This window comes from Hermetia illucens, chromosome 6 (genome assembly GCF_905115235.1).
Source record: "Hermetia illucens chromosome 6, iHerIll2.2.curated.20191125, whole genome shotgun sequence".
In the NCBI taxonomy this organism is placed as follows: Eukaryota; Metazoa; Arthropoda; class Insecta; order Diptera; family Stratiomyidae; genus Hermetia; species Hermetia illucens.
Genome location: NC_051854.1, coordinates 39,124,833 through 39,151,035, shown reverse-complemented (window position 1 = coordinate 39,151,035; position 26,203 = coordinate 39,124,833). Strand labels below are relative to the sequence as shown.

The 26,203-nt window shown below is 43.7% G+C and overlaps 1 protein-coding gene across 2 annotated transcripts; it reads right to left on the bottom strand.

The window, feature by feature from the left end:
• Nucleotides 1–3,484: 3,484 nt before the first annotated feature.
• LOC119660125 (elongation factor 1-alpha 2) lies at nucleotides 3,485–18,031 on the bottom strand. Of its 2 annotated transcripts, none has more exons than XM_038068520.1 (4): nucleotides 17,615–18,031; nucleotides 8,490–9,440; nucleotides 8,229–8,434; nucleotides 3,485–4,038 (listed from the first exon to the last, which is right to left on the bottom strand). In XM_038068520.1, the coding sequence occupies exons 2-4, from the start codon at nucleotides 9,310–9,312 to the stop codon at nucleotides 3,679–3,681; spliced, it is 1,389 nt and encodes a 462-aa protein (XP_037924448.1). In that variant the 5' UTR covers nucleotides 9,313–9,440; nucleotides 17,615–18,031; the 3' UTR covers nucleotides 3,485–3,678. The 2 variants fall into 2 exon arrangements, with proteins under 2 accessions (XP_037924448.1, XP_037924447.1); XM_038068519.1 differs by lacking the exon at nucleotides 17,615–18,031 and adding an exon at nucleotides 16,645–16,999.
• Nucleotides 18,032–26,203: the final 8,172 nt, after the last annotated feature.

Genomic DNA, 26,203 nt, shown 5'->3' with positions numbered 1-26,203 from the left:
CACTGTTCGGGCGGAGCGAGGAGATCGTTGAACTTGTCTCCGACGTCCTCGAGGACTGCTCCTATAGGCAATTAAAAGATTAGCTCGTAAGACGCTTATCAGTAAGTGGGATGGCTAAATTTAACCACTTACTGACAAACTTAATGTTAGGTGACTTTGCGCCAAGCCAACTGCTGCGTGAAATGAAGCAGTTGGGTGGTGACAAAGTCGGCACCGAGCTGTTACAGTCTTTGTGGCTGCAGAGGCTCTGGAGAGCGCACATGCCATCCTGACGGGTGCGGATTCGGGGTCTCCGGAAACGTTAGCCGTCATCGCGGACAAAATTCATGGGATCCACGTGCGTTCGGGGAGTAGGACTAGATCAGTTAGTAGGTCGCCGGGACCTTCGGCAAGTACCGGGTCATGCTGGAACCATCGTAGATTCGCTGAAAAGACTAAAACATCTACCAGCCGCAACAATTTCTCACCAAATAAATTAGACTTACAGTTCTGGTGACGGCTACCAGAAATGCAGCAACACGTTGCCTTACAATCTAGGACCTCTTGAGCCGGTGCAACTACCTGGTCGATACAAGCGCTGAAGTTCCGGTTCGTATCACAATTATTGAAACTCGCGACAGCAAATTCTTCCTCGATCCGCACGTATGGCTACAGGCAGATAGACTTGAGTTTAGGACTTTGACGAACGTTTTCTTGGTGCTTCATAATCGCGGACATCAATATACCCATGTTAGGCGCGGATTTCCTGTGCCACTATGGTTTGCTAGTCGATATTCATAATAAGTCCCTCATTGACCCCACAACTTCCCTTAGATCATCAGTAAAAATCTCATCCCGCTCCCTCAGTTCTCATTCCATGCACGAATACTCATCTGAAGTGGCAATAGGTCATGAAAACTTACCAAGGTACCATGGAAACCGGGATAGCCCCTGAAGTCACATATTTCAGGAGAATTCCTGTTGTATGTGCGTTCAGCTCGGTTGTTGTGGTTGGCCCCCTAGTGGGAGCTTCATGGGGGTTGTTGGTTACGTTCAAGCGGACAGAGGCCTTTGGACCTCGGCGTGGTGTAGCGTTTCAACACGGGTGTCGCGTCCAACAGAATGTTCAAATTACCGTCCGATCCGATTACTTTCCTATACCAACCGTATTCGCGAAATCGTTGAAATAACTGCGAATCAAGCCGGATTCGTCAAGAACTGTGGAACTACTGACGCAATACACGGTGCGTGGTTACTCATGGAGAAACACCGTGAGAAACATCGCCCTCTTTACATTGCATTTCTGGATCTAGAGAAAGCGTTTGACCGTGTGCCACACGAACTTATCTGGTATGCTCTATGGCAACACTTACATAGTGCCAGAAGAACTCTTGCGCTGGGTTCATCTGCTCTACCACGACCCGAAAAGTAAAGTTCAAAGTGTGGCGGGTGTATCAAAACCAATTCGTGTCTCTGTTGATATTCATTAAGGAAGTGCCCTCTCACCACTCCTCTTTGTTCTTGTTATGCGCACTGTTACACGGGACATCCTACGTCTAGCGCCATATACGCTGCTCTATGCGGATGTTTTCCTAGCGTCTAATAGCAAAAATTATCTCGACCAATTTGTCCACAAATGGAATGATCACCTCATGCAACACAATCTCAGATTGAATCTAAATAAAACTGAATTTTTGACGACTGATCTCCATGAAACAGGCACAATCACTGTCAACGGCAGTGACCTGCCCAAAACTGAATGATTTAAATATCTCGAGTATCAGCCAATGGAGAATAGCGTTATGAAGTCGCTTCACACATTAGCGCAACCTGGATGAAGTGGCGTTCCACAACTGGTGTTCTTGTATCAACGAACGTCTCAAATCTAAAATTTACGCAATGTCGTCCGTCCTGTCGCTGTCTATGGTTCTGAGTGTTGGCCGACTATAAAAGACAATGAACGCCGTCTTGTGGTAATGGAGTCAAAGATGTTGTGTTGGACTAATGGCGTAACACGCTTTAATCACATCCGTAATGAGGATATCCGCGATCGATACGGGGTTCCGGGTGTTAGTAAAATGTGCGGACCAGGTATTATTTACAGGGAAGCGTTGTATTAGATGCCATGTATCCACCACGTAAGTAGTTTGAGCTGGAACAATTTATTAGAAGAGACATGCTGTAAGTGATTAGTTGGAACACCTGTTAATGGCAAAATCTTTAAGTAGAAATTCGAAGGAACATAGTAGGATTCCCATATACAGTTGTGGACGAAGGAAAGATCCTTAGTAAAACAGGAAGAAATTTGATATTTTATTAAGCCTCTTTTATTGGTATAATGTTTTACATTTTCCCACGTGTACAACATATAGAATGCATCAGGCTCTTTACATATGTATGCATATTGTGTTCATTACATTTATAGGTGACTTTTAAGAGGAATGTATAGGGTTGGAGAAAACAGGGGAAATGGTAATATATTCAACGCCTGCAACTCCTTCAAATCTAACTGGGCTGTTGTGCTTACACCATGTGCACACAAGTTGAATCTCAAAATCTCCATCTGCTTCTCAATGATCTGATGTTGAATTTTTCGCGAAGTAACGTATTACGTATGTATAACACCAACAATGCAAACTGAGTAAAAGCCTGGTTTCACGCTACCATCCCTTAGCGGTAGTAGTAGCGTGCGTGCATCGTGGAACCGAAACTTACAGATGCTTACTAAAAATCATAGAAACAATCGACTCGGCCATGTGGAAAGTATTTGAAAGCGATGAAAATCAGTAAATGGTACAGTTAACAAAGGAGCAAATTCAACAAACATAACAGCGCTAATTATTATAAACAATCCATCAAATCATTGTGAAAAACTCCGAATCTTGCAGTTGTTGTCGCTAGCTTACAATAATTAGAAAATATTTTATTGTAACCACTATTTTTCTCGAGTATGATAACTATAGATATAAAAAATTTCTTAAAATAGATTAATAAAAAATTCAATGAAAATGACATGAGCAAATGGAAAAATGATGAGCCCGGGAAAGGGAAATGATCGCAGGATTGGGATGCAGGCAGACTTTGTACTGGGATGGGGCTGGGGGCGTCAAATATTGTTAAGTTCTTGGTGGGATTCGCATAAGCATCTGCCTTGAAGTCTCGCATTAGCACTGAGATGAGCGGGAGTGAATGTCTGGATGGTGGTGATGCAGGCGCGGTCATGAGTTTTGGTTTCCTGCGGAACGCCTTGCGATGACGGTAATGCAAATGATAGTGGTAAAATATGCAACAAAAGCTCACAATTACATCAATAATTTGAATGGTACCAATAAAATCGGCATTCGTGTAACTTCTCCTTCTATCATTGTGGTTTATATTAATATCCTTATTCTCGTTACTGTTAGTAATATTTTTAATGTTGAAATTTCTCAGATGTTGTAAGTTCAAATAGTGATTAGATTTCTTGCAATTCATCTTACAATTATAATAAAATAGAAGAAAAGCGTAATATATTATATAAGTTTTATTGTTGTTGGTATTAATAATATTGATGTCAGTGTCATTCGTATCTCTCGAAACCCCGCCCTTGCGATTGCAAAGCAGGAGCAGAAGAGTCAATTCATCTGGATGTTGTCGATTCTTTAGCTTCTCTTCAACATTTATTATAGTGTTATTAATCTGCTTCTCGGGGCCCTCTAGTTATTTCTTCTTTTGTGCCTTCTCGGCGGCTTTTGTGACTTTACCCGAAGTCGACTCTTTAAAGTTTACAGACTTTATAACACCCACCGCGACCGTTTGCCGCATATCGCGTACTGCAAACCGCCCGAGCGGCGGAAACTCCTGGAAACTTTCAACGCACAAGGGTTTAGTTGGCACCAAATTGATGATCGCAGCGTCGCCCGATTTTATCGACTTCGGATCAGTTTCGGTGGTCTTGCCGGTACGGCGGTCGCACTTCTCCTTGATCTCAGCAAACTTACAAGCAATGTGCGCAGTGTGGCAATCTAAGACAGGAGTGTAACCGTTGGCGATTTGCCCAGGATGATTCAGGACAATTACCTGCAAAATTATAAAATAAATCTCATATTATTTTCGAATACCAGGAGATTGTATTATGTATGCCATATTAGTTCATAGGAATTCCTAGTGACTACTCACTAGCAAAAATTCAAGGTACATAGGCGGACATTTTTTCTCGGATTCTGATTTTTTTACATATGTCAGAACAATTTACCTCTCTTGGGCGGAAACCTCTATTGACCGAACGCGGACAGTAAATTTTATAATTACAAAAAAAACCCTCATAACCGGACACGGACTTCTTGCACGTACACGACGCACGAACTTGTGCGTAGGAATTCAAACGTAAAAGTCCACAAAGTAATTTGGGGACTCCCCTGATATGAAATGTGTGTGCTAATTTCGTGTATGAGCGCAACATTGTCTCATTCAATCGCACCAATTTGGAAGTGAAAAGTTTAAAAGGAAAAATGATTAATAATTTGAGCGTTCCAATACAAAGATTTTTGTGATAAACTGGACATTCGGGATGGTGAGAGAAATCTGCATCGACTTGTCAAAAGTCGACTCCTACGCACACAGGATGGATATCGAATACTTCTGTTGCATTAATCACAAGAACGGTATTTTGCTTACCTACCGACGAGTTGCGATGGATTTCAAATGAAGACTTTGTTGATCCTGCACTTTCACAAGCATTTGGAGGAAATCCACCTCTCAACGCATCTGGTGCTCAAGGGTGGCGATGAGGAAGACGGGGCAGCAACCTAGTCGACAAACCAAAACTAATTGACCGAGGATAGGACGATCTCACCCGAGTCTGCACGGGGACTCTTCTGAAGTGTCAGTAGGTTACGAAACTTTTCCAGGGTTATACTGGTACCATAGGAATCGCCATCCTTTACAGTTCGGTAAAGATTTAGGGGGAAACCATACACTCTGTATAGACTGGTACCATTGTGTTTGTCTCAGCGGGGTTCTAATTGTGGCCACAAAATTAATCAGTGTCTTATGAAAACCACGGACGACACAGGTATTCATGTTAAACCACAGAGACGTAACTGCCACGTCGTTCAAGCGCGATTAAAATCGAGGAAGCAATAAAACAAATGAAATCGGGGAAAGCAACAGGACCTGACGCGACCTGGAAAGCGAAGATCTCGGACCCAAGACTGTGGCCCAGTGAATTCTTCAATCGGGTTATTCAGGAAGCTGGTACACCATCTAACTGGCAAGAAAGTTCCAGCATAGTTCCATTATGAAAAAAGAAAGGTAGCCCAATAGCATATGCAAATTACCATCCAATCCGGTTGCTGCCCCATACCATTCGATTTATAAACAAATTCTTGGCAACTCGTTCAAATAACCGTGAATCAAGCTCGAGCGTTTGACCGTGTGCTACATGAATTCATCTGATATGCTCTACGACAATACCTAGTGTCAGAAGAACTCATGGGTTGAGTTAAATTGCTCTACCACAATCCGAAAAGTACAGTTCGAAATGTGTTGTTTATATCAAAAACGCTTTGTATCTCTGTCGGTGTGCATTAAGGAAACGCCACGTCACCACTCCTCTTCGTTCTTATTATGAACACTGGACGTCGATCCACTGTCCAGGGCTCTATACATTGCTTTATGCAAATGATTTTAAGCAAAATGGAATGATCGCCTCATGCAACAGGGTCTCAGATTGACCGATCCCCGTGAAATAGACACTATCCCTGTCAATGGTAGTGACTTGCCCAGAACTGATCAATTTAAATATCTCGGGTCAATACTATCAGCCAATGGTGCTGCTGCATTATGAAATTCCTTCACACGTTAGCACAACCTGGATGAAGTGGCGTTCTAAAACTGGTGTTCTTTGTGATCGAGGTATCAACGAACGTCTCAAATCTAAAATACACCGTAGTGTCGTTCGCCCTGTAGCCCTCTACGGTTCTGAGTGTTGGGCGAATATAAAAGACAATGAAACGCATCTTGCGGTGATGAAGACGAAGATATTGCTTTGGACTAGTGGTTCACATCGATCAAATCCGAAATGAGGATATCCGCCATCGATATGGGGTGGCACCGATCGTGGGAAATGTTCATGTAATTCGCTTTACCGAAAATTCACCCGGAAAGGTTCGTCTGAACATCGAAGTCGATGGTAAGCGACCAAAAGAGGTCGGCCGAAAATACCATGACCTAATACGTTAGATGGTGATTCAAAAACCTCGCAACTGCATCCAGATCTAGATGATAGAGAAAAATGGCGCATCCGATAACAACAAGCCAACCCCGCTTGTGAACGGCACAAAGATTACAGAAAAAAAATCGTGTTCAATTCGTACGAGGGTTTAGAATCACGTGTAAGGATTCCAATTATGGTAGTCTCGGAGGTCTACATAAAAGGGGCCTTTGAAGTCTGAGGTTATACTAAATGACAACCATTTCGAATACGGAAGTCTCGGCATCCACGTACAATTGTGGACAATCGTGATATTGGCTAGCCGAAATGAATTGGAAACGGTCCAAAAATTTAGATCAGAAGCAACTTAGAACTCCGTCCCTGCTCCGAATGGTGCCTTCATATGACGAAGCAAAAGAGAAAATAGATATTCTAAATTAAATTGACTTGACAGATTTGACATAGGAAAGACGCAGGCTTCCCTTATTGTGCGTAACAAGGAAGCATTAACGGCCGAATGGATTGCTGGAGGCGTAGGTCAGGACGCCAGGCAGCTTTTAGGGATATCGAATTAGTGGACCTCGGCGCAAAACCGGGATGTTTGGAGTTCCTTATTAAGACAGGCCTAGACCGGATACTGGCTGTTGCACCGTTGATGATGATGATGAAGTCAAAACAGTCCATCATAGGGACCACTTGTTCAAGAGAAGGCCAAGGAAATGGCTTTGAGCCTTGGAAGTAAAGATTTCACTGCATCTAGCGGTTGGCTGCAAGGATTTCGCAGCAGACACAACATAGCATTTCGATGTATGTCTGGCGAAGCCTCTGCTGTTAATCCAGAAGACTTTGAACAATTTTAAAAAAAAACTTCCAGCACTTCTAATTGGTTATATTCACCATTTATAATGCCGCCGGAACAGCTCTTTTCTTTAGAGCATTATCCAACAAAAGGCTTACTCTCAAATCGTGATTGGGATAGCCGCACGTCCCAGTGCATTTGCCTCTATGGACATCAAGCCGTTGCCAATAATTTGGCATTTTAATAAAAAGGTGTGGATGACACGCGAGTCAATGATTCAGTGGCTAATGGAATTTGACCAAAAAATTAGGCAGCAAAGGAGGAAAATTTTACTTTCCCTAGACAATGAAACTTCGCATTCTCTCGATTTGCAATTACAAAATATAGAAACTACTTTTCCTCCAGGCAACACATCAGCTTGTCAGCCGATGAAGGCGTTATTAAAAATTTCAAAATTCACTATTGAAGAATGCATGTTAAACACAACTTGGCAAGTATTGACACTTCTTCACCGAAGAAATAAATTAACGTCTTAGAGGCTGTGCATATGATAAAAGCAGCCTGGATTAAGGTGCAGCCAGTAACGATTATAAACTGCTTTAGAAAACCTTCTATTTTTCAGTTGTCAGAAACACTTGGGGAGGGCTATTCTGACGCAACAGAATCCCTCGAAATCGATAAAGAATTAGCCACCAGTTCCCCCCATCAACACTCCCAGAGCTTGAGATCGACTGTTCCAGTAGCGAAATCTGCTTAGATGAAGAGGATTCTGGCACTGAAGGCCTGAGGAAGCATTAGAGGTGCTGTTAAATCAGGCTGCTTTGAAAATAATTTCAAGCTTAGTTTTTTTTTTGTAAAAATGACAATATTTTTGGAAGGAAAACAGAAAATGTTACGTCACTCCACAATTTCAGAGTTTTTTGAAAAATGTAAATAAAAACTGAATAAATCTGTAGTTCAAGTTTTGCCTGGTAAAGAATAAAATAAAAATTTTGTGCATTCATTTTCTTACAAACGTGACCTCAATCAACAGAATTTTTTCGAAAAATTGTATTATTCCTCCTTATGGACGGACACCCTCTTTTGAGCGGACAGAAATTGCACGATCGTCGGTGTCCACCCATGAGAGTTTTCACTGTAGTTGTTTTCGCAGCAATGGCCTCGTTAATAAAAAGGAAAAACGAGCCACACAACATTAATATCACGTTCTGATCAAAAGTAAGAACTTAGTAGAATATGAAGACGAAGTTAACTCACCTGAGCGGTAAAGTCTGCAGCTCCCTTCGGAGGGCAGTTCTTAGAGTCGCCAGCAACGTAGCCACGACGAAGTTCCTTCACAGATACGTTCTTTACGTTGAAACCAACGTTATCGCCTGGCAAAGCCTCTGGAAGTGCTTCATGATGCATTTCAACTGACTTGACTTCAGTTACCAGGTTTACTGGAGCGAAGCAGACCACCATCCCTACAGGGAAATTGTTCAATAACGATCGAATAAACCTGAGTATTTGGATACTTACCTGGCTTCAAAATGCCGGTTTCTACACGACCGACAGGCACGGTGCCGATACCACCAATTTTGTAAACATCTTGCAATGGCAACCTCAATGGTTTGTCAGTTGGACGTTGGGGTGGCAAAATGGCATCGAGGGCATCAATCAAAGTCTTACCCTCAACTTTGCCTTCCTTTCGTTCAACTGTCCACCCTTTGAACCACGGCATCTTCTCAGATGCCTCAAGCATATTGTCACCATGCCATCCAGAAATCGGGACAAACGCTACGGAAGCAGGATTGTAGCCAATCTTCTTAATGTATGACGACACTTCCTTCTTGATTTCTTCGTAGCGAGATTCGCTGTATGGTGGCTCAGTCGAATCCATCTTGTTTACACCGACAATCAATTGTTTTACACCCAAAGTGAAAGCAAGTAAAGCATGCTCTCGGGTTTGTCCATTCTTCGAGATTCCTGCTTCGAATTCTCCTGTACCGGCAGCAACAATTAATACAGCACAATCAGCCTGGGAAGTACCAGTGATCATGTTCTTAATGAAGTCCCGATGTCCAGGTGCGTCAATGATGGTAACGTAGTACTTGGCTGTTTCAAATTTCCATAGAGCAATATCAATGGTGATACCACGTTCACGTTCAGCTTTCAGCTTGTCAAGGACCCATGCGTACTTGAAAGAACCTTTACCCATTTCCTGAGCTTCCTTTTCGAACTTCTCAATGGTACGTTTGTCGATACCACCACATTTGTAGATCAAATGACCAGTTGTTGTCGACTTACCAGAGTCGACGTGTCCGATTACGACAATGTTAATATGTGTCTTCTCTTTACCCATGTTTCTTCCTTTGACAGCGAGTACTCTACGCTAGAACTTAAATATGAAACAAACCAGTTTCTGAGATAAACGATGACGCTATGCTTTCTCGGGTGTGCACACTTCTAGAGTGGGGTGATTAATGATACCTGTAAAGGTAAGATTGGCTTAGTGAATTCTGAATAAGAAAATATATTGTGTATATGGAAAACTAAAACGACATTGTTCATCAAAACTACTAGCATTAAATTATAAAATATTTTCATTAATGTTTCACATAGACAGCTGAGTGCGGCTATGTCAGAAAGAGTAGATATAGGTCAACAATATACAGTAGATATTGCTTTAAGTTTTACGCAAAATACCGGTTCTTTTATGTTAAAAATGTCGAATTTTGTGGTAACTAGGCAGCATTTGTGACCCTCTATGGTTCTGAGTGTTGGCCGACTATAAAAAACAATGAACGGCGTCTTGCGGTAATGAAGACGAACATGATGCGTTGGACTAGTGGCGTGACACGTTTTGATCACATCCGAAATGAGAATATCCGCGATCTTTATGGGGTTGCATGGATCGATGGTATGGTCACGCAAATCATGCTAACGAGAATTCACTTGCCAAGATTGGTCTGAACATCGAAGTCGATGGTAAACGATCAAAAGGCAGGCTGAAACAACGGTTTAAAAGACTTGAGATTGCACCCAGATCAGGCATTCGATAGAGCCAAATGGCGAAACCGATCACGACGAGCCGACCCCGCTTGTGAACGGGACAAATGCTCAAGAAAAAGAACATTTGCAGCAAATTTTACTTTTCTGTTTCAATTGGAAAAAAGAGCAGCTGAAGCACATAGAATGCTTGTGGAAGTGTATGGTGACAATGCTGCAAGTGATAAAAGATGGTGACAAGCCTCATCCTGGACAACCAAAAAAATTCGTAGACGAAGAATTCGATGTATTACTCGACGAAGATGAGCTTGTAAAATCATTGGGAGTGACACAGCAAGCAATTTCAGTATAATTAAAACCCGTGAGATTGATCCACAAGCGAGGAAACTAATTATTTTATGAACTTAAACTGAGAGATGTGGAAAGGCGATTGTGCATTTGCAAGCAGCTACTTCAAAGGCAAAACAGAAAGGGTTTTTACATCGGATTATGACTTGAGATGAGAACTGGATATTTTATGATAATCCCAAGAAGAAAATATACTACGCTAGGCCCGGTCAACCGTTGCTGTCGACTACAACACCAACACCAACGCCGAACATCCATGGTTCGAAGGTCATGTTGGGTATCTGGTGCGACCAAAAGGAAATTGTGTATGAGGTTCTGCAGCCTGGTGATTTCATTACGGGTAATTGGTAAGACTGAAATTGATTCGTTTGAGCCGAGCGTTATAAGAAAAGAGGTCTGAATACCCAAAAACGAATGCAAAATTTTTTTAATCGGAACCACCGGCAAAAATTCGGGCGCGGGGGAAATCGTTATCAATCAATGGTGACAGTGCGTCTTCCGAAAGCCACGACGATAGAGACAGAAGATCTCTTGGGCCTCATCATTCAGATTGAGAATTTCTACGTGGTTATGGAGAGAAGCAAGGTAGAGGGCAAGGGTAGACTCCTCACGATCGGGGTAGATGATCGGTGTAGGCAATCAAACACCGGAATTACCACATCAACTATAGATTTGGCAACATACTTATGCACAAAGAAAAGCCGAGGAAAGACACTTCGGAGGAGACATCGGGTGGAAAACTTACCGAGGTCCTCGAAGGAATCTCAGAGGCTATAGAGGCAGAAAGGACTGAATCAGTCAGGGAAGTAGACCTGCTGCTCAGTGAAGAGTAGAAGCTAGACATAGGTTCGTTAGGGTTTAGGGTGGACAGGAAAGCGCCATTTCGGAGGAGGGGGTTCATACTCCGACGCTAGAAAAAAGTTCCAAACAATAACAGGGAAAATGACCAGCACTAACGGCAAGAGTAAGCTCCAAGGAGAACATTGGAGTTGTGCTCGCCCAGGAGCCCTGGGTGTACCGGGGCAGATTTACAATCTGCAAAGAGGAAGCATGCAGATAATTTTCAGAGTTCCTGACCGGGGACCTTGTGGCTATCCAAGTCTCTTTGGAAGCCGGGGAGACCACTCGAGATGCAGTCGTAGCATCAGGCTACTTCACAGAAGACGACATCCAGATCCAACCGAAACTAGTTGCTAGACTGGCGGAGTAATGTGAGAGAAAGGCGTCGGCGCTTCTCCTCATCTGCAATGCCAACGCCCAACACGAAGCCTGGGGAGGCAGCGACAGCAGTCGAAGAAGCGAATACCTCTTGTATCTATTCTTAGCAATAAGTTAGATATATTCATCATGGGAAACATTCCAACATTCGAGACGAGCAATATACAAGAGGCACTAGACATAACTCTACGGAATTCTCTGATGAATGGGTTGGTTGGGAATTGGAGGCTGTCGGATGAACCCTCTATGTCTAATCACAGACCCCTCTATGTCTAATTGAGGGCAACTCCGAAATAAAAAAAAAAAATAAGCAATCCCAAAAGAATGAATTGGGATTCCTATGCAACGCACCTCAGCAACAACATGGCTCTCATTCAAAGGGGCGGTGACATCAAGAGCAAATTGGAACTAGAAATAGTGGTGGAAAATCTCTAGGTTCATATTCCGCTAAGGCACATCCCTTGAAGACTTAACTATCTTAGCTTGATAACTGGCCTCATAAGCGTCAATGACGCGCTTATGAGGCTAAGACGGTTAAGTTATCAAGGGATGTACCCTGGTGGAATATAGAGAATGACAACAGAGTTAAGAAATCTTTGCCAAAAATGAACTGACGGCGTATAGCAACGGCGATCAGAAAAGCAAAACGAAACAGATTCAGGGAATGGAATTCTGTAAAGGGATCGAACAAACCATAGAAGCAACCAGGCTAGCCAAAGACGGAGCAATATCTTCTGAAGGAGGATGCGACTTTTACCGAGAAGCACAGAATATACGCGCTTCTCAGAACTAATTTCCCAGCTCCCTGGCTTGCGTGGGCATCAGTGGGGCAATGGGGACATGCCCAACGGCATCACTGGAGGTCCATCTGGAATTAACCCCTCTCCATCTGCACATACAGATGCAAGCAGGATGCCCGGGGTTATCAGTGAGGGGGGGGGCTGTCTAAATCGAAGGAGGATTGATATCCTTTCTAGGCGACACTTCGAATTATTGATACCAAGGTTAACATGACAACGAGGTTTCATTTCGAAAAGAAGTTAGAAACACTTTGGAGTAACAAGACAAACGGGGAGAACATGTCTGTGACATACGGCTTAAACCAGCAACTGATTATTTGGTACACTGACGGCTCCCCCGTAGCAGAAGGAGCGGGTGCCAGGGTCATTGGTCCAAGGAAAATGTACTTGAAGCCAATGGGTAAGAACACTAGCCTATTCCAGATAGGCAGATGTGCCTCCTTTAATCTCCAAAGGAACTACAGGGAGCAGAACATTGCTATTCTGACTGACAGCCAAGCGGTGATCAAGGCACTTAGACCCAACTCGGTGAACTCTAATCTGATGTGGGAATGAATTGAGAGACTCAATACGCGCGGCTTGCACAATAATGTCTGGATACTTTGGGCTCCAAGCCACGTTGGGTTGGAAGGCAGTGGACGAACTGGCCAAGGAGGGAGCAAGGACGCATTTACAAAGGCCAGAACTGTGGAGTTGGAAACGGGTTCATGACATTTAAAAATGAGGAGGAACGATTGGGGGAACTATACTGGGCGAGCCAACCAAGAATGGAGAATGCCGACTAAATCATCATCTAGGGAAGCTAGGAATATCTGCTGAAACCGCCTGCAAGTTCTGTGCCGAGCATGTCGAAACCTTTATACATGTTCTGGGCCAGTGTTCGACACTTGTTCAAAGTAGGGCGAGGCAACTGGGAGAATATTTAATACCAGATGCAAAGTTGAAAGACTTGGAGGTCGGGAATATAGTAGAATTGTACTACTATTGTAATACTATTGTTAATAGGTGCGCTATAACCAGTAAAAGAGGCACAATAGTTCTTTAAGGACGTAGTGCGACATCATCTTAGCAAAATAATAATAATAGGATATCAAGTAATCACTGGCTTCAGTGACCCTTGGACGTTGAGACCGTCAAAGGCTCTCTTGTTACTTCTCGATGGTGGATGCAAGATCACACCAGTCGCAGTTGACTTTATTCCAAACGTGATGTAACAAGCTACGCCTCTACAAGTATGAGGCAACGTTCATAGCTTTTGGTAACAGCCTAACTCTCGGAACTAAAAAACTCTGCATTTAACTCAGAAACGAGTTTGAGTGACACATACAATCAAACATCTTCTGCCGACCAACGGAGATAATGTAGGAAGGACGGTGTCTCCCAATAAGCACCCATTAGATGTAGTTCGTATCTTAACAGCCATGGTTAGTAGGCATGGTTGAACGATGTAATAAATTTGCTTGCAAAAATGCCTTCCGAAGGCCGCTTATTACCAAGCGATCCTCAACCCTTACTAGTCTGGGCCCGAAACGAAAGACCCTCCCAAGGTTGAATGGTCTACTGAGGCTGTCCAGGCGTCTAAAACCGTCAAACAGCTGGGTGATTTTACATTTCTGGCGTTTCTTGGGCAAGATGTACCCCTAGCCGTGTTCGTCGATGCCTCAGACACAGTGCTTCGTCACGCATCTCGGAGGCCACAGACTCCGTCGCGGTTGATCATAAGGCAATCACCAGGGTGGCCATTAGCCCTTTGCGAGAGTCGCACGGATGCAAGTATTGCCTCACAATCATCGACATGTTTACGAGGTAGCCTGAAGCAATACCTTTGACTGATTTACCTCACACGCCAAGGCCCTCTGTCGAGAATGGATTCAGCGTCTCGGTGTACCAGCTGTAATCATCACGAACCAGGGAATGCAGTTTGTGCCTACTCTTTTCTCGAAGTTAGACAATCCCTTGGGTTTCAAACGCCACAGAACGATTGAATTCCATCCGCTGAAGGCCGCCTAAATGGCACGGGATCACGCGTTGAGGTCGCAGTCCTTGCATTTCGTCCTCCTCGGCCTTCGCGCAGCCCATCGAGAAGAGTTCATGGCCAACACCGTAGAGATAGTGTACGGGGAGAACCTGCGGCTCCCTGTCGACCCTGTGCTAGATATCAGAGGAGGGTGCTGCATCTGCTCAGGGACGCGGTTTGGATAGGAGCAGAGTGATATAGCGGCACAGCGAAAACGTGGACCACCGACTGCATCGCCGACAGTGTAAACGTCTCCGCCGACACACTGAACTAGCGCCACACACCTGGCGGCCTGGCACGAAGCTGCCGAGATGAACTTCCTTCTATTTCCGACCGCCAGCAAGAGCAAACGCTCCTAACACAAAAAGGATATCATTTTCAATGTGAATTATTGGTTTAGTTCTACGTGTAAAGTAAAGGATTACACTACGCTTCGAATCGGTAGATCTATACATTAAAATGTTACGGATAAATTCTGCCGACGAAAGCACGAACGAGTGGCTTAGACAGGACTGCTCTTCCGTCAACGATATGTGGAAAGGTGCGCGACTGACCCTGAAGAGGGTTTCCCAGCTACCATCGTTTAGGAAGGACTTTTTTCTCGGGTTCCAGAAGAGGAGCGTAATGATCAACACCTCCACCTGGATGCTACTAGGTAGCAAAGCAAAGGGAAGAGCCGGCAGACCGGAAACTTTAATCACTATCGGCGTCCTTGAAGCAGATATTAAGAAGATTCGGGAACAACCTGGCTACCGGCTCTACCACGGGCTTGGGGCCATCACATTACAAGTGTCGGCTTCTAAAACCATCGAAGGGAACATGCAGCCCACGACATCTCCATCTGAATCGTAGATGAGGTGCCATTTCTCTCAGATAAATTTGCAGCATTGTAAAGCGACGACTGTTGTCGGATCAATAGCTGCAAGACATGTACATACCTCATTCAAGAACCATGGGTTGTTAGTGGGGAAATTAGTGGCTTAAACTTCCGACATGCTGGATTGCTGTAAGGAAATTTGATGAAATCAGGAACTGTATATCTGCGTGTTTAATTGCAACCATAGTTATGAAATTGCGTAAATTGCAAAGGGCAAGCCGCGTGAACCATATGGATGACGCAGCATTGCGATTCTGAGGTTTGAAAACTATAGGAAGCGATCGTTAGATCGAGCCTTTTCGATAAAATATATCCTAGAGGTCAGCTCCAATTTGAACCAATGCTTCATATAGTATACACTCTAGGCGTTCTTACAAGGTTGAAGTCCGAACATCTTTTGAGTTCCACAAAGTCCTAGATAGGCTGAAAGGGGATTTTCGAAAGAAATATTCGCGAAATTTACAATTACAAAATGCTGATCAGGGCTTTGGTTCGACTTTGAAATTTCAAAATATTGCAACTTTCTCGTTGCTGGTATTATCTGAGGAGAGAATACAAGATTCAAACTTAAAAATTGCAATGCGGTATCTTAAATTGTATCGTAGATATCCATATATTAAGGCTGAGTCATTGCACCTGATGATGGCATAGGAAAAAATAGATACCCTTGCTTTGTTTTCCGATTCTTGCATTTTATAATTAAAAGTTATGATCAGTTTTCGGAAAATCTTATTTCCGTGAGCAACTGCACTTGCATAGACATAGAAAGGAAACTAGCTAGTACCCCTCTCGTTTATAGCCAAATGGAATATGCCACTTTAATAAATGTTTCCTTCGAAAAAAAAATTGCAGGGTGGCACGTAGACGGCAATTCAAGAGTCATTATTTGACTATTGACCGGATATCGATTACCCCCGTCTCGATTTTTTCTAATTACCTTCTCGTGTTTGGAGGAAATTTCTAATCACGAATCTCTGAACCGAACTTGAAACAGATTAGCTCCGATCCCAGGCATGTAGATAGTGCGAGTCAGAAGTCCGTGTGAATTTCACAACTGAGGGAAAGATACTTTCACGAAAAAATTAGATAGAATCGGATTTAGTATTACAGTTCACCGCTTTCTACCGGACAAACACGCTTTTCACACTAATGCTTCCCGGCTGCTACGATAACGACATTGTCTGCAAACCTGGAGACGTATGTATGTATGTGGGTGGAAGGCCGGAAGCCAAGTACCCTTGATTTATCGATTGCTCACTTGTGCAGAGATCATATCCATTTTTCACTGGGGCGCTAGACGGGAGCTAGCATATTCGAGATAGATTGCACCCGCTAATCGCTAGTAACAAACTTTTCACTCCAAACAAAAAGCCAAATAAAAGTTAAAGGAAAATTAGTGTCCTTGAGGAAAATTCGGAATCTTACCAACTGGAGATGCAGCCTCGCTGGGACTAAACTCGTTAATTTTATATTCGCAAATCACAGCTACAGCTCACGCAAGCGAGATAAACTTATAAGATCTAATCAATTACTTGAGTATAATTTCCAAATAGAATTTTCACAAGAGCCAAGGAAAAATGAAAGCTTTCAACACGTCCCCAACGCAGGTCAAGATAAAATGCAGTGGGAAACAGAAAATTGGAAAATCGAAACTCGACGGTAACGAACCGACTCACGGCCGGCAGTGGAGCGGAGGCGACAGCCACGGAGTGGAGGTGTATTCGAAGGAAGCGACCCCGTGTCCGTCACCATTATCGATTTCAGCCACCCCAGCCACGTCTCCACCAGCCTTCCAGCGGCCTCAGCAGTAGTGCTCGTTCTCGAATGCTTCGATCAAGGAGACATGCTTGCGACCGGCGATTTTCCGGAACAGCCTCAGCACGGCCAGCAACTTTTCACGGATTTTTCGCGAACTGGCTTCTTTCTCTTCTGAGCAATTTTCTTTGGATTTTGGCCAAATGCATATTTTGTCGAGTGACATATTTTCCCGCATGACGTGGGTGTACGCTGGTCACTAATTCTACTTCTAAAATTTCTACAAGTCGAGGGCACTTTTCTTTTTACATAAAACTATCACAGTTTCCGTTACGATCAGTACACACCGCAAACTACAAGGAACTTAGTGGGATTTGTATAGGAAAATTTTCAGGAAAAATGGTAGATTGCCGGTAAAATTCGTCATTGCCGGCTAGGACCATGGAAAATGTGCGCTGAGCAACCGTTTTATCACAAAAGATTTTCCGGGAAATTTTCTACGAAACACGCGAAATAAATACTGCAAATCAACCGCGGAGCATTTAGTCGCCGTTAGAAACTAATTTCGAGACAAGATGCTAGAATTTTCCATGATTTTCGCCGGATCTTAAAAGAGCAGAAGAAAACTTGTTCCACTTACCACGAGCACAAAAGATTGAAAGAATGAATTTTCCGAGACGGAAATGCACATGCGCTTTTTGCGCACTGAGACTTCTCGCTCGCGAATTTTCACGAGTTTCCCAACTCTCGGTGGGCAATTAGCGCCTCCTCGTATTTTCCCTGCCTCGTAAGGCTTCCAAAACAGGTCGGGGGGCTCGATGGGGGCTGCGCTGCGCAAGCTATATTCTGTGTACGATGTGCAAATTTTGCCGGCTGTGCCTGCCTCGTCTCTGGCGTGTTCTCTTCTTTTCCTTTTTTTTGGGTTCTCGGTATCAGCCGAATTCTACAGAAAAACGAGGCGGCCGCAAACAAAAAACGTTACTCTTTCGCTAAAATGTGGTTTTCATTTATTTTTTCCTTCAGAAATATGCGAAGCGTCTTCGTCGTCCTTCCCCAGCAAAACTCGAACAGTTCAATAAGCACACGTTGGGGTTTCGATCCGTAACAGCCACGATTTGGCAGTTTGAATTTGAAAAATTGAATTGCAGTAGGCATGGAGTGCACTCCCTGATGCTTTTTGGAGTAAAGTATTTTAGGGGGATTCGTGTTGATTTGAACAATACAAACATTGGTTGGTGGTGGTAATAAAGTCTGAGTTACAAAAAATAACACAAAAGGACTTTTCCATATCTACTGGCTAACCCCTTGGTAAAACGAAAAAATGTCGGCATCATGAATCACAAAAAATTTGTCTTATTAGCTCGCAAAAATTGGATGATTTCCATTGGAACCTCAAACGACCCAGGAATCTTGCGTAATATATTTTCAAGCTTTGTGTGAAACAAAGCCTTATTTTACACAGAGCTTTATAAATACATTACGCAAACGTTCAGGGGAACTTATTACTTCCGCTCTGACATACCCTTGTCTCGTCGAATGCGTAAAACATAATTTTCTTGGAGTAGGATAGGTGAATGCTTTTACGCACAGAATGGACTCCTGCAATGGTATGTTGTCAGATTGTCAACTAAATACCTCCCCGTCATCCGAGAACTAGTCTGGGACCTTTTGACACATTATTTCCGCTAGCCTTTCAGCTATCCAGGGAGGCTCCAATTCAGGCAATTCCTTTCATCAACGGTTTAGTTGTTGTTTTAATCTCACGCTCGCAATTCTCGTAATCCCACTCAATCTCTCCCTTCTTCTATCAGCTTCGCTGACCCCACTACCAACTCCCTTCAACAATCCTGCGACCTTCTCTGCACCTGCTTCTCTTCAGTGTTTTCTCCCTCGAGTCCTCCACCCCCTACACCTTTCATAATTGCAGACTCCTCCGAATCTCTAGCCATTCCTCTTCTTGCGCCTTCTTTGGTTGAGTTCCTCATTGGTAATCTTGGCCCCAATGTTGGACCTGGCCCCGATGGGCTTCTTAATCTCTTCCTCCTTAACTGTAGAAAACACATTTCCCTCCCCCTGTGTATAATCTACAACAAAAGTCTAGATGAATGCTACTTTCCCCGTCTCTGGAAAGAGGCCTTTATCATTCCTATCCTCAAGAGCGGAGACCCTTCCCTTGCTGTGAACTACCGCCCCATTTCTCTTCTCTCCTCTTGCTCCAAAATCCTGGAAAGATATGTCAACGACTGGTTGACCGCGCACTTCGATCACCTTATAGTCAAAGAGCAGCATGGTTTCGTGAAACATATATCAACGGCTTCAAATCTTCTGGTCTTTACCAACTTTGTTGCAAAATCTTGAATTCACGACATGAGGTACATGCTATTTATACCGATTTCGCCAAAGCCTATCGTTGACCATAACATTCTCCACTCTAAACTTTCATTACTAGACTTCCCTCCCTCAGTCATCTCCTGGCTTTCCTCCTATCTCTCATACAGTTCCTGTAAAGTTTCTTTTCATAGTCATTCATCTGGTTCCTTCTCTCCTTCCTCTGGTGTACTCCAAGGTTCTATACTTGGCCCCCTATACTTCCTGTTTTTTTTTTCAATGACCTCGCCTCCATCCTCAACTGCCCGTATTTGCTTTACGCAGACGACCTTAAATTGTTTTTACTCTGTTTCCGCTCCGTTGGACTGTGTTCTCTTACAGTCCAACCTTGATAATTTAGTTCGTTGGTGTTCGGTCAACAAGCTTATACTGAATATCAGCAAATGCCACTGGATGCGCTATTCCCTTAAACCCTCCCCAAAATCCTTTTCCTATTCTCTCGGTGGACTACCCCTTTCACTATTGACCTCCTTCAAAGACCTGGGTGTAATATTCGACGATAAAATTCATTTCAATTCCCACTTCGTTGACATTTATCAATAGAGCTTCCAAAATGTCTGGTTTCATCCTACGTTCCTCCTCTGACTTTACCTTAATCCAGCCCTCCTTAACACTCTTCAATTCCCTGGTCAGAAACATCCGTGAATATTGCTGTGTAGTCTGGTCCACCTACCGCATCCATGACTGCCGCGCTCTTGAAGCTGTACAACGCAAATTCACCCGGACCCTCTTTTACAAAAAGAACCTTCCACGGGTTGATTATCCGTCACGAGTCCGCATTCTCAATCTCCCCTCCCCCGCCGTATCTTCCTTAATATGTGTACTCTTTTCAAACTCTGCAATTCTCTGATGGACTGCTCCGCCAACTCGGATATTACTTCCCGTATCGCCTCGTTTCATAACACACGTAATGCGGACATTTTTGATGTATCCTTCGCGGAGCTCGAGATTTACTTTCACTCTCAGATCCCGAGGCTTTGCCGGTCCTGCAATGCCCTACAGCTTGGGTCCTTTGACTCTATTTCCCTCTCTAACTTTAAGCGTAAAATAAGCCATTCACTTGCTCCTCCCTCTGAGGACAATATGTAATAAGGAATTTGCTTTCTGTGTATTGTCCTCATCAAATAAATAAAAAGTTAGTCTAATAGGGCCCATACACTATCAAACAATTTTCGAAACCCAGACTGTTGCTCAATAATTTGCCAATGTATAGGCGTGTTTAAAATCTTTTGCGCAACGCGTTGTTTTGTGTATGGGCATATTGCGCTTCGGTGCGCAACATTTTCCAGCTGACGACTGAATTACAACTTTTATGAAGATTGAATTTTCAGCCCCATCCCCGGAGAGGGTGGAAAGTTCATGGAAGAGGAAGGGGTTGGTGTCCCTTCTTCAAACCCGATAAAAACTCGTGGTGCCCATCCCCCTTAAAATCCTATGCCTCCTCAAAGTGGGGTTCCTTTTATATCATCATGCCAAGTTGCATTTTCTAGCCTATCCCGTGAGGGTGATAGAATAGCGAGGATAGGTAGAAGAGAGCTAAAAGTGATCTTTTTCCAATTCCGTTCAAGGACTTTGGCGGTCATCATCCCTTTAAACGATAGGGTTTAATTTTGAGGCTTATTCCCGCAGTGATAAAACTATACCCCCGGAGAGTAAGAAGGTGAATAGAATATATAGAAGAAAAAAAAGATCCTGCCTTTCTACTTCTGTTAAAGTTACGTCAACCCGAAAAGAGGCTGTGCAAGGGGGCTACTGAGGTGGTTACCTCCTTGCCCCTCTGTGTAGAGTTGCCAAATCTTCCATCAGGCGCGTCCCTTCGTGCGGACAAGAGAACGCTCGGTGGATGCGTTATGGGGATGCAAATGCACGCATCAGGAGATTTGCGTGCACGGGCATGCCTATGCGCACCCCGGGCAGGTGGTAAGTAAACGCCCACCCGTGGACAAAAATTGGCTATGGGAAGGACACTCAGATATCAAGCCAAATATGGCCGTCGATATCCAACGACCGCAGTGTCTCAGTAGTGGAAAACTTGGCTACTTTGGCATCTAATGCTCCAAGAGATCTTAGTGAAGTGGAAATGAGATCTACACCGGATGCTTTTCGAAAAAGCTCAAAACTTGTGAGGTCACCACTCAAGCCAACTTTACCTCTAGGCATTCGTAGGTCTCGGAAAGGAACTTGGAGGGTCCCCGTTCTGACATAACTATCATCATCATCATCAACGGCGCAACAACCGGTATCCGGTCTAGACCTGCCTTAATACGGAACTCCAGACATCCCGGTTTTACGCCGAGGTCCGCCAATTCGATACCCCTAAAAGCTGTCTGGCGTCACCTCACCTACGCCATCGCTCCATCTCAAGCATGGTCTGCCTCGTCTTCTTTTTCTACCATAGATATTGCCCTTATAGACTTTCCGGGCTGGATCATCTTCATCCATACGGATTAAATGACCCGCCCACCGTAACCTGTTGAGCCTGACAAGTCACAACGGTACTAGTCTATACCGAGTGCATGGCTCAGCATTCATATTAGTGGATGCAAGACCTAACTAAAGCTCCACTGAACTAAGGAGTACGGCTCCCGTGTTAAAACGCAACACTACGTCGGGATGCAAGGGAGGTGGCTGAAATAGTTAGAAACGGGTGTGGATCTATGTTGCTAAACCCTCAGGGACAAAGAGCTGGCCAAGTTCCCTAAGGGCTAACCTTGTAAGTAACGGGTGGATCAGCGCTTGCTCGGAGCAACGGCCCAAAGGGACTGGCCCCTGATACAATTCATACCTATCACCTTGACAAAGCTAGGTTCACATCACCCCATCGCCGTCGTCAGAGAGCTGTCGACAACTCGCACATGTACCGGTCATTTGTGCTTTGCTCTTCACCGAGAGGCTTTCTTAAGGTTACTACCTAGGGTGGGGGTATACTGACAGTTATAGGGTCAAAACTACTTACTCGGGCACATAAGGGATGTCACTTCCCGTATCGCGAATAACCCGTTAAAGATCCGAGACGACTCCTGAAGGCAAAGATGGAATCTATGAATTTAAACTCTCCAATTGCTAAGCCGTCACAGACTTCGAATCTATGCGTGATAATAAACGATCAAGTTGGAGCTGAAGGGCGGATTTTGCAGGCCTTACCAGATTCATGTCCCTAGATGGGAGCGCCGCCTGCCAGAAAGGAAAGTACGGCAATTCTCTAAGGGAAACTATAAATGCGATTACGGGCCGGCTGAAGTTGGTACTACTGTGTTAATCGATACGTAAGCAGAAGAGGAAGCCTCGGCAGAAGGAAACTTCAGCCACTAAGGAGGGGGAGTACAGGATAAATCCGGCCTGTCAAAACCCTCTGCTTCATCCTTACCAGAAAGAGGGGAACAAAAGCTTGTGAGATGGACGCTACTGGTTTAACGCCGGTATGTGAAAATGGAGCCAAGTGGACTGGACATCGTAAATCTCGAAAGCTCACAGCCCTCTACCGTCGGCACCGCGGAAGAAAGTGAAGCTCCTTGGGAATGATATGAACGTGGCTGTAGCAGGTGTGTTAATGTCCAAAGAAATCGGACGCAGGGAAACGGAATCTACGGCGGAAGGAGGGGACAAACGGTCATCGGTAAAGCGGGCAAGAATCGTGAGATCACCACATCTGTGATGAGCAATGCCCTGTTGTGCTCCGTACTAGCGTCCCTATTTCGCGCAGAGATGCTCCCCTTTGTGAATGAAGCATCTTTTCCTCGGACCTTATTGCGGTCATCTCACAATACCAGATTAATGTGAGAGAAAAATCGTCATAGTTGACTCCGCTTGTTTACCTTGCGATTCTACGTGTCCTCCTGGTAGAGTGTACAGAATCAAGGGAATAGTCAACATATTTGTTGGGGGAGTAGCAAATGCAATCTTATAGGAGAGAAGCCATTTGGTTTCACCACTTCAGCTGGTTTTATGACTACGAACGTCGGGTGCCCCCTACGTCCGTAGGGGTAAAGAGAAGTGAAGTACATAATTAACTTAACAATCCACACTTCAAAGATCTTAGAGTTGATAAGAGACGATCGGTTGCTAGATGAAATCTCACTGCAGACAATCGATATTTAGAATTCAGTCTGACTATTGCGGGCGAACAGACGAATTCGAAGACGGAATTCTATGAAAACGGATTGAACAAAGTTCGTAAACTTCATGAGAACAAAGTGTAGTTTCCGAGCGATTAAGGACACTTTCGGCAATAGAAGATCAATTGGGAACTCTGAATCGAATACTTTTAAAAGAGGCTTGTCCTATTACCATAGTCAAGGCGATGAAAAAGTTCCTTGGCGGAACCGAGAAATGCATCAACCAGACGACTTCTGAATCGTACGTGTAAAAGCAATAAGTATGAAAACTGGTTAATCGCCAGGAACTCATAGTGTGAATATAAGGAGCTCGTTAAGTACTCGAAATGAGACTTATTTAGAACGTACTGTGAGGAACTGGAAGGCGAAAGAGAGACTTCCAGGCTGGGCAGAGTCCTTAAAAGGTACGAATCGGCCAATTGGATTCTCTTAGAAGAATTTAGGGCACCTCATATGGATGGCATCTGTTCATACTAAAGAAAAAATAGAGCGTCTAAAGCGACTGTCAAGGATTTTTTTCTAGTATGTCTTGATCTGGGCAAAACGTTCAGATAGTATTCTTTACCTAAGTCTGGGAAAGATGACTATTTAAATCCAAAGAATTTCAGACAAATCAGCTTAACATAATTTTCTTTTAAATGTCTGCGAAGACTGGTTGAACATCACATCGTGAGAAGGCGCTAAGATACTAACCACCAACTGCAAACCAACATACTTACCACCGTGGAAAATTCTGTGGGTCTGCTCTTCATTCTTTGGTTTCATAGATAGAGGACGTAGCTCTGAAAGACAAGTACACGATGGGGTGGTGGGCATGGTGCCCATGATATTTTAATTAAGTGCTTCTATGCTATGCTAACGCAGAGATTGCTGTATGTCGTAGTGGGTGTTGATTGCTACCTGATGGCAGAAGTAATGAAAGACTTCTCCTGAGAAGAGGTGTACTATTGCCACTTCTATGGTGTATGTTGATCGACTCCTTACTATATATGCGAACGTAAGTCCTCGTGGTTTAATATGGGTACCTGCCGCGTAGGCATAACACTGGACTTTCAGTAAATCTAAATGTAGTTTCATGTTATTATTTACAAAAAGGAGGAAACTGAATGATATTTGCCCTCTAGTGACGAGGGATACAATCCTTCAACTCTCTGAATTCTAGATAAGAAGTTTCTTTATAACAAACATGTAAAGGTTAAGGTGAAATGAGCTCTCCACAACTTATGGACTGTGCAGGCGGACCTTTGTGATTATGATCCTGATTTGACTCAGGAATTCATTCGATATCAAGTCACCATACGAATCGTTTTGCCGCCAGTGAGATTTGAACCTCCTCTGTAAGACACTAACACTCACTGAGCTATCTGGACATTTTTGATTCGAAAGATGGAAAGCTTCGATAGTTACCGCTCTCTCTTGTCGGACGGTTATTGGGTTCTTTTACTCAATAAAACCACCTTCTTCCCTTCCACTCTTCCCGAGGGACTGGCATATGATATTATCTTACGGGGCTGTATTAGAACTTATTTAGTGCTCTTGTTCACTTTTGAATCCCTTTCTCGTTCCTTTTTAAGGTTTTGTGTAAAACAAATATAAAAATCGGTTTACTGTCTGTCTGTCACACGCATTTTTTTCGGAAATGGTTACATCTACTGACACCAAATTCGGTGGACAGGTGGCAACTGTGAACACTCACGTATACAGTGAATTACATCTACACGGAATTTAAGGGGGGTCCCCATATATGTAAAAACGAGGTATAACATTTTTTTTTTCATCAAATATAGTCATGTGGGATTTCCAATGGAAGGTACCAATTAGTACTTTTCAAAATTGCAGTGTTGGGAATACGGGGAGCCGTCATGCCCACTTATCAAATAGTGTTAAGAGACTCGAAATGCTTTTGTTGCTAAGTTCTCAAGGTGTGGTTTGATTTTTTGTTTCTTTAAGACTCCTATTTGAACCCTGGTTGCGAATATATGGTTTGTTCGCCAATCCTAATCTTTACGGAGTTTTTTTGCCCATTTCTAACTGCTTATCTGAGAGTCTTTCAGAGTTTATCTAGGACGAAGTATCTCCCAGAGATTTATTTGGCTTTCGAATCAGCGCTAGTTTCTGTTGCTTTCACTGTGCGGATAAAATCCCTTCTTTCACGCAAGATAAATATTTCAACAAACCAATTTGGTCCTGTTCTGGCGACCATTAAAACAACTTTATTCGGCCGCTTCAGCCTGTGAATAGTTTTCGGTAATCTTCTTCGCAGTCGCAAGAACTTCTTGGTTATGTTAGCAACTTCTTCGGGATTTACAGTGAACAGGTTTGCCTCATTCTGAACTTATGCGGAAAGAGCGCCACTTATATCCCGCAGAATATTAGGGCTGTTGATTAGTTTATTCTTGGTTGATGTTTCAATGTGGGCTTTCCAACCGGTGCAGAATGGACATAATATTCTCCATTGACAGATCAAAGATGGTCTGTGGAGTCGAATGGGTTTTCTCGGATAGAAGAATGGTACCCTACTTTTTGTTTCCTGATTACTCCTTAGTGGAGTATAGGGCGTCCGTACAGTCAGACTGCGAGTCATTCTCACTATCTTCACTTAACACTGTGCAAGTGATAATCTCACAGCAGCGAGACGAAAACAAGACGAACACAGACACCCATGACGACTGGGACTCGAACCCAGAGCAGCGATATTGTGACGTTGACGCTCTACCTCCCTACCA